At 44.6% G+C, this 13,954-nt stretch overlaps 1 protein-coding gene across 2 annotated transcripts in view; it reads left to right on the top strand.

Moving 5' to 3' along the window:
• Positions 1-8,266: 8,266 nt before the first annotated feature.
• Pappa (pappalysin 1) overlaps positions 8,267-13,954 on the top strand; it is a 242,584-nt gene continuing 236,896 nt past the window's right edge. For both annotated transcript variants that reach the window (XM_021160402.2, XM_085839245.1), the window contains exon 1: positions 8,267-8,676. In XM_021160402.2, coding sequence (XP_021016061.1) covers positions 8,268-8,676 — 409 coding nt within the window. In that variant the 5' untranslated portion in view covers position 8,267. The remainder of the gene's footprint in view (positions 8,677-13,954) is intronic.

Genomic DNA, 13,954 nt, shown 5'->3' with positions numbered 1-13,954 from the left:
TTTTAGCTCTAAAACCAGGGGATAAACAATTTTCTACCTCTATAGTTGTCTCACAGTCTTAAAAGGGAAGGTAACACTAGAATTAAACAGTAGTAAGAATATAGACAAGTAAAATAGAACCTGTATTTGCCTCTTGCAAGATTTCAGTTTAGTACACACTGAACACTGCAAAATATATGCAAGTATGAATTGTCATCTCTCATCACCATACTATACAGTGAGAGCATATGAGACCCATAAAGCACTCCTCATATATTAGGGTCATTGTTTAAGGCCACTGTTGTCTACTAACCATTCAAAATTATTATTTTAGAGGGTAATGTTAAAGCTAAATGGTGAAGTACATGTTTAATATGCACAATACTCAGTTTCACCACAAAAATATATTTAAGTAGGTAAATTAAAAGACAGAAAATAGAAAGACAGACAGACAGACAATTAGTAGTTTTTTTAATATGTTTCAAGTCCATTGTCTGTATTCTCTTGGAATGAAGTGGTTACCTCTTTCAACATTCATTTTGAGAGTGTTTCCCATTCCCATTATGGAGGACTGGTGATTACTGGTGTTCTATATCAGTGAGCTTAAAGGCTCTCTTTCTGCATCACATCTCACGTTATCTGGAAGGATCCTCTTCATCGGCACCTTAACATATAAACTTTGAAGACAATGGAATCTGGGCTGTGGTTGTCAAAAAGTCACACAGTGCTCCAAGGTTATTTTTTTTTCTTCTCTATAAAATGGAGGTAGTCTTATTACCTGCTACTGGGACCTATAAAGAATAAATAATATGATATATAAAACACTCAGTAAATAAAGGCAAACAACAATGGCAAAACAACAGAAGAATGAAAATTATCAGTCCACACAGCTTATCTAGACGTTTGTAAAATGTCACGTATATGAAAGTCAACGATGTTAGATAGCTGTTGAATAAACAGGCACACCATCACCATTCAGAGTAACACAGGTGGCATTTCTATAGAATGCATAATTGTTTGGGGGGCAAAAAGCAGGTTGGAGTAGTTTGGGCATATGTCTTTAGGGAAGCCTTTTCCCTATACTTATAAAGAGAGTGCTCAACTTAAAAGGTTGTAAAATACTTTGGATATAAACAAATACAATGGGCTGGTATTATATACATTAATATCTTTCTCACATGACATCTATCTACAATTAGCTTCACAGGACCAGAGCAGTAGAGATATACAGTAGACAGGCTGACTGGCTTAGCAATGAGAGGTGACTTAACTTGTAGCTAGAAGAGAAGGCTTCCTAGTGCGGCTTTGGCTTTCCTCTTCTGGGCTTTTAAGGAACGGAAGGACTCCGTAAAAAGTGATCTGAGCATGGCCTCCTTTATTTGAAGTCACACACAGCAGGAATTGTATGCCACCAAATGCTCACTGTGCTCTTATTTAGCATAAAACACAGAGGACACACTCCATATGGAGTAGCAAAAGGCACAAGATACAAGTCTCAAGTCTTATCTTCAGGAAGGTTAAAATCTAGCCTAGAAAGGAAAACAGGAGCACAGAGCAGTATAACAAAGAGAGAAGGTTCAGCAGTCCCTAAGAATGGTTTGTTTGAATAGTTAAAATGTTACTGAGATGGTGGTATTTCCACCAGTGCAGGGGGAAAGCATTTGAGTTAGACATTTGGTCTGAACATATATCTTATAGCTATGTGAGTTGGGGTGAACTGTTCCTGTTTCTAAAGGTAAGCCTCCTTAATTGGGGTTGGGGGTGAGCTAATCTAATTGAGTTGTGAGAATTCTGGGTTCAGTCATGAATAAGATGCAGAAAATTCCTGACAAGTCAAGATCCTAGATGATGTAGATTGAGTTTATCAGAAAATATTGCTAGATTCGCTTCACGGGGAAACAGCTGCACGGAACAGGGATGAGGTGAATGCCTTCCATCTCAGTTCATGTAAAAAGTGGTCAATTGGATGGGGAAAGCTTTGTTCATTATGTAACTCAAGGTTCTTCTCTTGTGTTTGTCCTGGAGTTAAACAGAAATTATCCAACGTTCCTCTTGTGATCAACAAAACAGGGCCAAGTGTACCAAAAGAAGAGACTGCCCCTTATTGCCTAGTTCTGATTCCTTTTCCTGTTTTTTTTTTTTTTTTGTTTTGTTTTGTTTTTCTGAGACAAGGTTTCTCTGCATAGCCCTGGCTGTCCTGAAACTCACTTTGTAGACCAGGCTGGCCTCGAACTTAGAAATCCGCCTGCCTCTGCCTCCCTAGTACTGGGATTAAAGGTGTGAGCCACCACACCTAGTTTCTAGTTCTGATTTCTTAGGCAGTTTCTCTTCCACTGTTTTGTGGAGGTATTTCCCTGGTTCCAGTTCAGAACAATAGAAAGATAAAGCAGGATTAAAGGCCGGTCAGCCCTGTAGTTAAGACTGTGAACTTTGGAGTGAGATAAGTCTGAGTTCGATGTGTCATAGAATTCAACAAACATTTTATTTTGGGGAAAACAATATTATTTTAAGCTTCATCTATTTATTTGAAATAATAGAAGATCATGAAAATTTACAGACTATAGTTCTAAAAAATTAAATACCATAGTATGAACAGGGACTACAATAATGAGTTATTGCTACTAAGAGAAAAAGCAGTGGAACTCAGATAAATGATGTCTTCTACAAACAAGAAGCTAAACTTAACTGCTAATCAGTGCTTTTCACCTTCAACTTTAATTCTCAGCTTAATAAATATTCTAGGTACCTGAGAGAAGCACAGGGTGTTTTTCTGTATAAGCCAAATGACTAGGGTTGGGATCTAGGAATTTCTGTTTCAGTGTCTTGTAAACTAGCATGAAGAAGTAAAAGGGGGTTCAGATGATTCTATAGCCACTCATTTCTCATCAGAAATAGTTCAAGAATGAAAATAGGAAAGGCATCAGGTCTTCAAAGTCCACATCCACACAAATTAGGTCCCTCGACCCATTTTTTTTTTTGACCTGTACATGGTGCACACACTATGATCACTAAACCCCTTTCCATGTTATGCTGTTACTAACAATAATTTAGCAGTAACTGTTAGTACTGTTAGTACTAACAAATTTAAATAATATTTTAATAAAGATCTTGGAGATACTCAAATTATATTGGTCTGACACAAATTTTATTTTTTAATGAAATTCAAGAAAACAGAATTGATAAGTAATCTCCTGAGCAATTAAATTAAACTGAATTCATAGCTACCCTTAACCTTGTAAAGAGTAAAAAAACCTCTTAGTGAATATATTATAATCATTGTTATTTTAAGTGACATGCAGTAGGCACTCGGTAAGGGAAAGTCATTATCACTGCCAGAACTCTGTGAAAACATCTCACTACTGCATGCATGTCACACAATGCAATTCAGCTACTGTTGGGGCAAAGATGAGGAAGCTGGTGTGTGCAGAGTCTTCACTGACATGCCAACACACAGCAGAATGCTACATGATAGCCATGACAGTCTTACTTCATCTCCCAGTAACCCTATGAAGAGTGAACAAATGAAAATTGAGATTTAAAAGCAGGACAACCGTTCCGAGGTCTCTGAACTTGGTACACAATGTTACACCTGGATCAAAAATGCACTCAACTATCCAGTTATTACTCCCTCCCTCCCTCCCTCCCTCCCTCCCTCCCTCCCTCCCTCCCTCCCTCCCTCCCTCCCTCCTTCTCTCTGCCTCTCTCTCTCTCTCTCTCTCTCTCTCTCTCTCTCTCTCTCTCTCTCTCTCTCTCTCTCTCTCTTTTCATCTCCTTCCTCTTCACAACTCATTCCTTCCCCCCTCCACCACCCCCACCCCATTTAACTTCCTCTGCAGGCCTGCTATAAGTATTTCCCGGGAAGACTCCAATAAAAGTAATTTACTTCAAACTTACTATAAGGTGTTAAGAGAGTGGTTGCTGAACTCTTTTTACTTCATCTTATAGTCTGTATCTATGTTATCTCAGTTGAAAAGCTAGTAAGCATCACTGTGGATGGGGGGAGTTAGATTAGATAGTCCTCATGAACCTAGTGTCTTTATGGAATAATGAGTGGCACTACAGAATAAGCTGGGGCATATTCTTTTTTTTTTTATCAGTGATTTAAACAAGGAGTTACATGAGCAAAGGAGCACTAAGCTCCGTGTTTGAGAAAGCACAACATAAATGCTTTGAACACTGGAGACTCCCAGGACTCCAGCAGACATGCAACCAAGCATTGGGGACATGCTGGTAGAAATTCAGTAGAAGTTTTAGGAGAGCCCAGAGGAGGGAGCCCTTCAGGGGCCTGTGTGCCTAGTTAAAGTTCTCTAAGCAGGTGACTGAATTGACCCTTGGAAGTTCTTGCCCTTGATACTTCCTAATCTTGGCAGGAAGACCTAAAAAGGACATTGAGAACAATACACGATCCTATCTCACAGGTTCTACAAGAAGATAATACTGCCTTAGAAATTCCAAGATGAGAATAATTTACTATCTGGGAGTAAAAAGATAGTGTCCTGGCTGTAGAGGAAAGTGGAAAGAGAAGCCCCAGTGGCTGTTAGATTTAAAACTACAGAAAGAAATATGGGTGACCCTTTACTGAGCAGCTACCACTATGTCACACAATACAATAATTTAATCCTCACGATAGCACCACGGTATAGCCACTAAGAATCGAAAGCTAACAACTTGCTGAAGGTCATAGGAACACAGGTCATGGTGACTCTGAATCCAGTACTTTGGGCCACAATTTACCCATTTCAAACCCACTTATGTCTCAAAAGTGTTACTGCAATGTTACTCTAACATCCAGAATGTTGTAGACTTCTGGACTACATATAAAGCTTTCAATTACTTCCAGACAAGATGCATGTTGAGGGAGTATGTTCCAAGGATTAAAAGTACAGAGTAAGAAGGGGTTTGGTACCAAAAGTTTCCTCAGAAACTTTAGGAGGCCCTGAGAAGGGAACCAGGGACTGGGTAGCTATGACAAGACTAAATGGGATCTACTATCCCTGCAGTAGAGTACTAGCAGAGCTATCATATGGGAAGTACTGAATTCAGTTTCTGGTACTTAAAAGGGGGATAAATGGAAAGATAAAAATGAGAAAAAAATCCACAAGAGACTACATGATTAATTAACAGTAGAGTACTACATGATGATTCATTATTTAAAATGTAAGCCAACACAGAGGCCATGTGTAAGCCATTGGTTTGAATGGCCTATGGTCCACAGTGTGCGATTCATCCATGAGACTCCAGCATAAAAACAAGCAAATCCATGTGCACACAGAATAAGAGTAGCCTCCAAGACAGGTGAGGGGAAATGGTAGTTACATGGTTAAAATTTTATTTTACTTATTTATTTGCTGAGGGTGGTGACTCCATGGTTTATATGTGGCAGATAAAACAGTAGAGTTGCAAGAGTTGAGTCTTTTCTTCCACCATGTGGGTCCCAGGAATTCAACTCAGGTTAGCAGACTTGACCTTTTACCTACTGTACCATCTAGCTGGCCAATAATTATACATTTAGTAATATGTCAGTAAAAGGTTTTAGCAAACATTCTCAATGCATTTAGGGATTGGGGTCAAAGAGCAAAACAACCTATAATGTCTATTCTTCCCTTCCTCCATTTCCAGAGGGGAAGAATGATTTTTTATTTAGGGACCTAAGGAGCACTTTGACTTTGATGGAAACAGAGGAGTACATGGTGCTCATAGACACATTCTACAGTTCAGGAGGTTTTGTACTCAGAATAAGCTGTCAAGTATACACTCTCACTATAAAGAGGTCTGAATGGAAGGTTACAGTGAAATGGTTCAGAGGAAGACCAGGTGTCTGCATGTGCGTTGGAAATTAATGTGCCTCCTATTTCATTCCTGATTGGAAAGTGGATGAAATTCTAAATGTCTACAAATACTAAAATTATTGTACACAATGGCTTAAAAGCCTCTGAAATACAGTCTCCAAATACCTAATTGTCATAACTGAAATGAGCAGTAGTCATGTTCCAAATATCATTTGCGGGGGTAGGGGGTGGTGTTCCAAATATCATGGGGAGGGGGTAACTGAATGACAGTGTTTATGCAATTCATCCCCCATCTTTTTCCTTCTTTGCGGACAACCTCCTAGTTTGTATAGGTGAATCAAAGTTGTAGACCGTGAGAGATTTCTGGGGTAGGGGGGTAAGTTTTTAACCTATGGCATTATGCACAGTAATTTTTTTCTTTCCATCAGGTCTCTAAAGAATGGAGGATGGGAGATAAACATCCCTTTATAAGTAGAGACCTTGAGTTCCAGAACTCTTAGCCTGATGCTACATAGCAAGTTCTTCCCTGACCAGGAGGACAGAAATCTGGGATAGCTGGTTTGCAGAATAGTGCCATGATCCCTGCTTACCACATTTCAGCTTTTATGGGGGGGGGTGAGATCTGAGTCATCTGTCATCTTACAAATCTTTATCTGTTTACCAGCAAATATCCTCTGATGGTTCTGTTCCTCCCTGGAGCATGTAGCAAAGATCCTAACTCTGAGGAAGGACCTGGAACAGCCAGGAGGATAGGAACACCACAGGAGAGCAAGTCAATAATTAGTAGCGTCAACTTCACCTCAGTTTTCCACCATAAATTCTACCTGGAATGACATCTTTTTATAGAGATACTATTTGGACAGACTAGTAAAGAACTAATAATTTTAAACCACCATGGCTAACTCATTTTGACTTATTAAACACTCGCGGGAAAGAGAACTGTTTTGCCATAAGGGGGAGCTTTTGAGTTCCATAAAGAGGGGGAAAGGAATGAATATATATATATATATATATATATATATATATATTTCAGTTCAAATCGTAGAGCCACAGGCAGCAGACTGTTACCTGCTTACCTGTGCTTGGCCAACATTAGGAGGACTTGGGTTGGGTAAATTCGTATTTTCCTACCATTTATATTCAAAAAAAGTATGTCTAACAACCAACTGAATGATGTAGGATTGTTCAGGGGCAATGATGGGGGACATAGCACTGGTCCACTGTATCTCCAAGGGAGATGCCCTGCAAACAGTTCTCTGATGTTCTGTTCAATCTATACGGATTTGGGAATTGAGTTTGGTATGCTGAAGCGCGAAGGTTAGCATTGAGGTCTCAGGGAAGAGAGAACCAACTTACTACAGTATAACTTTAAGAAAATGTGGTGAGGGGAGAAGGAGAAAGGCAAAAGAGACAGAGAGAGCAAGGAGGAGAAACATGGGAGAGAGAGATGAAGGGAGGGGGACAGAGAACAAGAAGAAAAGTGGGAGAAAGAAAGAAAGAAAGAGGGAGGGAGGCAGGGAAGATGAAAAAAAGAATCTGAAAATCAAGTTTCAACGCATTATGTATTGTGAAAAAGAGAGACATGTAACAGCAAAGGGCAAATGAGACCCCGAAAGACAGATTTTTCTCTCCCGCCACGAGGCAAAATAAAAATAAAAATAAGGGGCGGGGGGAAAGGGAGCAAAGCAAAACAAAACAAACCAGAGCGTGTGTTCTGAGCCGGAATGTGAAGAGCAGGGAGGACCGTAAGGGGGTGTGTACAGAATTTCATTAAATTGTTACTTTAAGATTGTCTTCTTCAAAACAGAAGAAGTAGAAGAAGAAAGAGGGGGTGGAGAAGCTGAACCGAAGGAAAGGAGACAAACGGCAAAGTAGAGGAAGGCTGGGTGGATCGGCCTCTCCAAACCGATTGATTGGTCATGATCCCCGCAGTTTGAACAGGGACTCATTCAATTGGGAAGGTGGAGTGCTGGCGAACAGATTAGCACACGCTTGTTTACTCGTCTTCTAAGGGATTTTTTCCCCCTCTTTCCTTTCATTTCGTGAAGAAGGAGGGAGGGGAGGGGGCGGGGGGGGGAGAAGGGGGCTGTGGCTTGTGTTATAAAGGACGCAAAAAATAAATAAATGAGAGCATCTTGGGGGGAGGGAGGGAATTCAGCCGATCAGTGTGTTAGAGGAGATTTTTTTTTGAAGAGCTAGAAATATATAAAATAAAATGAAATAAAACAAGGAGGAAGGCATCCAGCTGTTATAAGGGGGGATAAGGCAGATAAAGGAGCGGGTAGAGAAATTAATTGCCAACCAGGAGGAGTTGGACTGTATTTTTGAAAGGTGGGGGGAGTGGAGCACACACCTTGAGGAGGAAAGCGAGAAAGAAAAGAAAAAAGCAAGTGGAAGGGGGGCTCGCACGAGAAAGGAGGCAAATAGTAGTGCGAGCTAAAGCTGGCAGCTCCGGGCGGCGGTGCAGGGGCGCAGGGGGGGCGGGGGGGACCGTCGGACATGCGGCTCTGGAGTTGGGTGCTGCGCCTGGGGCTGCTGAGCGCCGCGCTGGGCTGCGGGCTGGCCGAGCGCCCCCGCCGGGTCCGGAGAGACCCTCGGGCCGTGCGCCCCCCGCGCCCCGCCGCTGGACCGGCCACCTGCGCCACCCGGGCGGCCCGCGGTCGCCGCGCCTCGCCGCCGCCGCCGCCTCCGGGCGGTGCCTGGGAAGCCGTGCGCGTCCCCCGGCGGCGGCAGCAGCGGGCGGCGAGGGGCGCCGAGGAGCCGAGCCCGCCTAGCCGGGCGCTCTATTTCAGCGGGCGAGGGGAGCAGCTGCGCCTCCGGGCCGACCTGGAGCTACCCCGCGACGCCTTTACGCTGCAAGTGTGGCTGCGAGCCGAGGGTGGCCAGAAGTCTCCAGCAGTGATCACAGGTAAGGAGAAAGGGGTACCCCCTGTCCAGCGGACCACCCCGCGGGTCTCTGCAGGCCCCTCCGGGGTTCTCGCGGATATCTGGGGTGCAGGTGGCGGGTGGGTCTGCGGGAGCCGTCCGGGGAACAGCACAGGGAGCAAGGAAGAGAGACTCTCTTTAACCCATCTGCGGAATGGGCGCGCTGAGAAAGGATGCTGCCCGGCCTCTGGGGAGCTGCACTCAGGAGCTCCGCGCCTGTTCAAGACCAGGAGCTAGGGATAGCTGATCCCCCAGGACCCCAGAATACTTAGGTGGTGCTGGGGATATACAGAGGGACTCTGTCCGGGTATGGGAGAAAAGGGTACAGGACCCAGATGGGTTGCCTGTGGAAGAAGTGTAAGAAACTGTTCATTTCTCTTTACTTTTCCATGGACGTAATTCTCCAGTAGCTGGCTACCCTCAAAGTAGGCATGGGGCAGGTAGTTTTGCTTGCCAGACTTAGAAGTCCTAGAACTACCCCAAAGTTGCTCTCTGCCCGAAGCTTGCCTCTGGGAACCACCACCATAGCCACCCACACTGCCTCTCCCTCCGGGTCCTTGCTTTTAAAGCTGGTTGCCTGTCATTCACGGCTGGTCAGACCTTCTTAGCGCACACTCTGACAGGCTACCCCAGACTAGGCTGAGAAATGGGGCGCTTTTTTCTTTGGGGACTTTTATGAGCCCATACTAGATTTAAGTTCTCCCTCCTCACCCTCCCTCTCTCCCCTTCGCTGCTCCACAGCAAAGCCCATAGTGAAACCGGACACTTTGCGAGGGCTGCAAACCTTCCAAACGCCTCAACATCCATTTTCCCTTCTAAATGAATCTGTGGAAATGCCTTTAATAAAACGAGTGGTGGTGGAGGGGGCGGCGCAGGAGAGAAGGAAAGTTTTGCCTCTTCTGTCTGGGAGATTCCCTCACTGCATAAACAACCTTGCCCTGTCCTGGGACGCCTTAAAGCTATATTAGGGGTTCCCCCTTCGCTGCAACCTGGAAGCGAGTAGAGGGTTTCTTTCCTGATCCCACCCCTTACACCGCTCTCAGGCGGTGTCTGCTGCTGTTTTGCCTTGGCATAAACCTTTCTGAACACTGCACCGACTCTCCTATTTACCCGAAGTCCCCTTCAGGGAACCCAAACTCTGCTACTATGCCAATCAAATGTATCCTCAAAGCTCCCACTTTCCAGCTACCAAAGGAGAGAGAGAACGACTACACACACACACACACACACACACACACACACACACACACAACTGACGTCATCTCTACCACCACCCCCTCCCTCCGAAAAGGAGAGGGAAACGGAGCGCATTCACTTTCAGCTCCCAAACCCTTGTCAGCCAGAGGAGGGTACAACATGTAACGGGGAGACAAGATTCAAAATAATCATGAAGATGATGATAATTCAGGTCTCTTTCTCTCTCTCTCTCTCTCTCTCTCTCTCTCTCTCTCTCTCTCTCTCTCTCTCTCTCTCTCTCTCTCTGTGTGTGTGTGTGTGTGTGTGTGTGTGTGTGTGTGTGTGAGTTTTCACTTTCAAAACACAGCGGTCTGCTGCTTGAAAGTGGTTACGAGATGGGTAGGTTTGGTTTTGCTGCTCTACCTGTTGTGTGGATTGTTCAGAAGGGATCCCCCAAGAGAGGAAAGCCCGGGGTTGTAAAGATAGTGGGTGCATTTAATATATACATGCATACAAATCTTTGTCTCACGGGATTGCATGGGAGACTGGCTTCTAAGTGTCTCAGACCAAGGTCTTTCTCCCTTCCTGGTCTCTGGAAGACGTACGTACGTAATCGACTCTCACGACTATTGCAGTAAAATACTTTCACTGGATCGGGGATGCTAGGTTATTATTGCTCCTATAAAATGCCTGGTTCATTTTACGCGTGGAAATAACATTCCTCACAAAACGGAAGAAAGAAAGAAAGAAAAAAAAAACAAAAACAAAACAGTAAGTAGATAAATTAATAAATAAATGGCCCGACTGCCATGTAGCCCCAGAAAGCCTGGAAGCTGTTCCCCGGAGAATCTGGTCGGTTCCCCCCCCCTCCCCTAGTTGAATCTGAGCCAGATTTGGCAGTGTGTAAACACCTGGCAGCGAGCCAGAAAAGACTTATTCGGCCTTATCCTCCACACGAAGCATACTGTGGGTCTAAAGAGAGCTGCTTCTACTTGAATTAAAAAAGCAAACAAACAGAGAGGATTTTTTTTTTCTAGAAGTACTTTTTAAATTCCCCGATCCGTGGTTAAATTAGGGCTGTAAGAGACAGAACTTCCACACTGGGTGACAGAGCTCATCCCCAGGCTGTCTGCCCGTGACCTCAGGTGCCCAGTTGGCTGCCTGGTCTCTGCTAGCTTTCTCCGGCTGGGTGTCACCACTTTCACAGGAATCCCTGGTCACTGATCTCCAGAGCAGGCATCGCTCGGCATGGTTTGCAACTGCTATTTCAGGCCCAGGGCTGCTGCCTCTCTCTCTCAGGCCAGCCTGCCTTACATCACTAGACTGCACGACTCAATTGGGTTTCGTAAAGGTCTAATTTTACGGTGCTGTTAACCAGGTCTGTCGTCTGGCAGAGGCAGGCCTTGTAGCTCCTGGTAGGCGGGAGAGTTCCCAGATCTGCTTGCCCCTGGTTCTATTTCTGCCTGGGTTCAAACTTCACTTCATGGACACTGATTCAAAAAGTCACTGAGAAAGGCAAGGAGAAGGAGCAGGATTCTGAAGAAAACATGCCTTTTATTTTTCTGAAAGGCAAAGTGAATACACACACACACACACACACACACACACACACAGAGAGAGAGAGAGAGAGAGAGAGAGAGAGAGAGAGAGAGAGAGAGAGAGAGAGAGAACAGTAGCTGGTGAGGAAAATTCAAAGCCACAGTTAGAAAGCATTGGAGGGCAGGATTCTCCTGGGTCTGCCAAAGGCTACTATGAGCTGGGTCCCTAGAGGTTATAAATCAGTAGTCATTCAGGCCAATGGGAAGAGATCCATAGAGGACCAGAGGGTGTGCTGAATGGCAGAGCTCAGGGACAAGAACTCAAACTTAACCTCTGACATTCCTATTTCCAGACCTCACCCATTACCTGACAGAAAGAAGTCTCATAAACAGGCTCCTCTTATCTCATACAGTCCCACCATCCAGGTAGTACATGGTGTGTATGAGTGTGTGTGAGTGTGTGTGGGGGTATGTGTGGGTGTTTACGTGTGTGTATTCTGACACATCTCTGCTTTTGTACTACACCCAACAGATCCAGACCCCTGCCTCTAATCCCCAGCCAACCCCAACCATGCCTCACCATCCCTACATTATAAAAGAAGCAGCAATGGACTGAGTTTTCAATGAAGCAGAGGCCCCAGTGGCAGTTACCTTATTGAAGCTTCTCCTGACCTGAAAAGTGTCCCCCACAAGCGCTGCCCTCCTCCTACCCTATTCTCAATCCCCTTCCGTTGGGGAAGAGTTCCAGTTCAGAAGGAGATGGGGTTTAAACCCTAGTCCTACTAGCATTTCTGCTGGCAGGTCCTTTTCCTTTGGTTGTAAGTGTTGAGATAAAGTTTGCCGATTACTCTCAAGAAGCCCTTTCTTCCTCTCTTCTGTAGGTCATTTCTTATTTCTCACTCAGCCCTTCAGAAAGTCAGAAGCTCAAACAGAAGTTCACACATAAGCATAGCCTTCTCCACAATCAGCTGTAGCTCCCCATCTAGGATGCAGAATGCTGCAGTGGTCACCATGACCTGTCAGTAGCCAGGTTACCTCTGTCCTTGTCCAACTGTGCCCTTGAGCAATCTAGCTGGCTCCTCCTGGCTCCAACTTTCTCATCCACCAAGAAAGCATGTTGGGAATTCTTGTGTCACCACAGGCTATGCAAATGGTGATTGAGCTTGGGGGCGAAAAGTACTTAGAGCTGACGCTAGTACTTAGTGGACGTTCAGCAAAGATTTCTTTTATTAATAGACAGGGTTTTCCAAAGATCTCAGGCTTTCTGGGCTGAGGGCACTACAAAGCAGGAAGCCTTCTCTGCCAAGCAGTGTTCTTTAAGCTTGCTTTACATCTGAGACTTTTGTCATCCTAACCACACTGAGAGGTGGGCAACAATATTCACACAGACTACAGACACATGCACAGTTCTCTTGCCCTTGCACATCAAACCATCAGACTGAGCTGGCTGGTGATTTCTTTCTCCTGAAGCCTCTGGCTGTATAGCCTTCCGTGTTCATTCATCCATCGCTCTCGTGGTTATCTTCCTTCTGAAATGGGCACAATGATGTCAGGATAGTTCAGAGGTGTACAGTTGCTCTAAGTACTGTTGAAGAGAGTCCACTCTTATTTGAGACTAAGTGGAGGGTAATCACATCTAGTTAACATACACATTGCCATTTTCTTGGTGTTTTTTTTGGGGGGTGGGTGGGGGGCTGGGTCTCTTGGAAGATAAACTAGCTTGTGCACACTTAGAATATCCTCCTTTGAATTTGAATGTCTGGAGTGAGCATTGCATCTTAGAGAACCATTAGACTTTAATTTCTTCTTTGACTTTGCTCTTTTCTTTGACCTACGGGTGGTCCCTTCCTAGTAAGAGTCACAGGGAGTCCAGGGCTGCTGAAAATTGTGAGTTGCACAGCCAGTTGGCTTGACAAGGAAGCATAATGCTCCAGGAACAGAAGGAGAATGGTGATCATAAGACACAGGCCATATGTCACTTGCTTCTTCCGTGGGTTCCCTTTCACCTATCACTTTCCTTTATGCTACTGTCCAGGGGACAAGTAGACATGATTTAGGCTGTTAAACCTAAGAAGCACCTACGTCCTCCCTCTTCACAGAGAAAAGTAACCTGGAAACCCAAGACGTAGAATACTCAGAAGTGTGGAAGAGAAATGGTGAGCCCAGGCTTAGATTTGCCAGCCAATTGTATCAAGCAATTCAGTGTATAAAGAGGAAAGCAAGGACCAGGGTCACACAGAACACTGCCTTTGCAGATCTCCACAGCTTAGAGGGGAATGGGAGACATTTTGATCCATTAGCTACCACTCAGGGATACACAAGGAATACCCACCTTCTAAAACATCCTTTGGGTTGGGCATGACAGTACATGTGTATGATTCAAGCACTAGGGTCTCCGAACTAGAATCTGTACAACTTTAAGGCTAGCCTAGTCTACATAGAAAGTTTCAGACCAGCCAGAGCCTTATAGTGTGGCTGTATCAATCATTAAGTAATTCAGCTGAGGATCCACAAAAGGGTCCTTGCTACATTAGGCCTATGGTTAGC

Source organism: Mus caroli, unplaced genomic scaffold (genome assembly GCF_978045245.1).
Source record: "Mus caroli unplaced genomic scaffold, Mus_caroli_1 scaffold_6, whole genome shotgun sequence".
NCBI lineage: Eukaryota > Metazoa > Chordata > Mammalia > Rodentia > Muridae > Mus > Mus caroli.
This window is presented reverse-complemented; position numbering and strand designations above follow the sequence as displayed.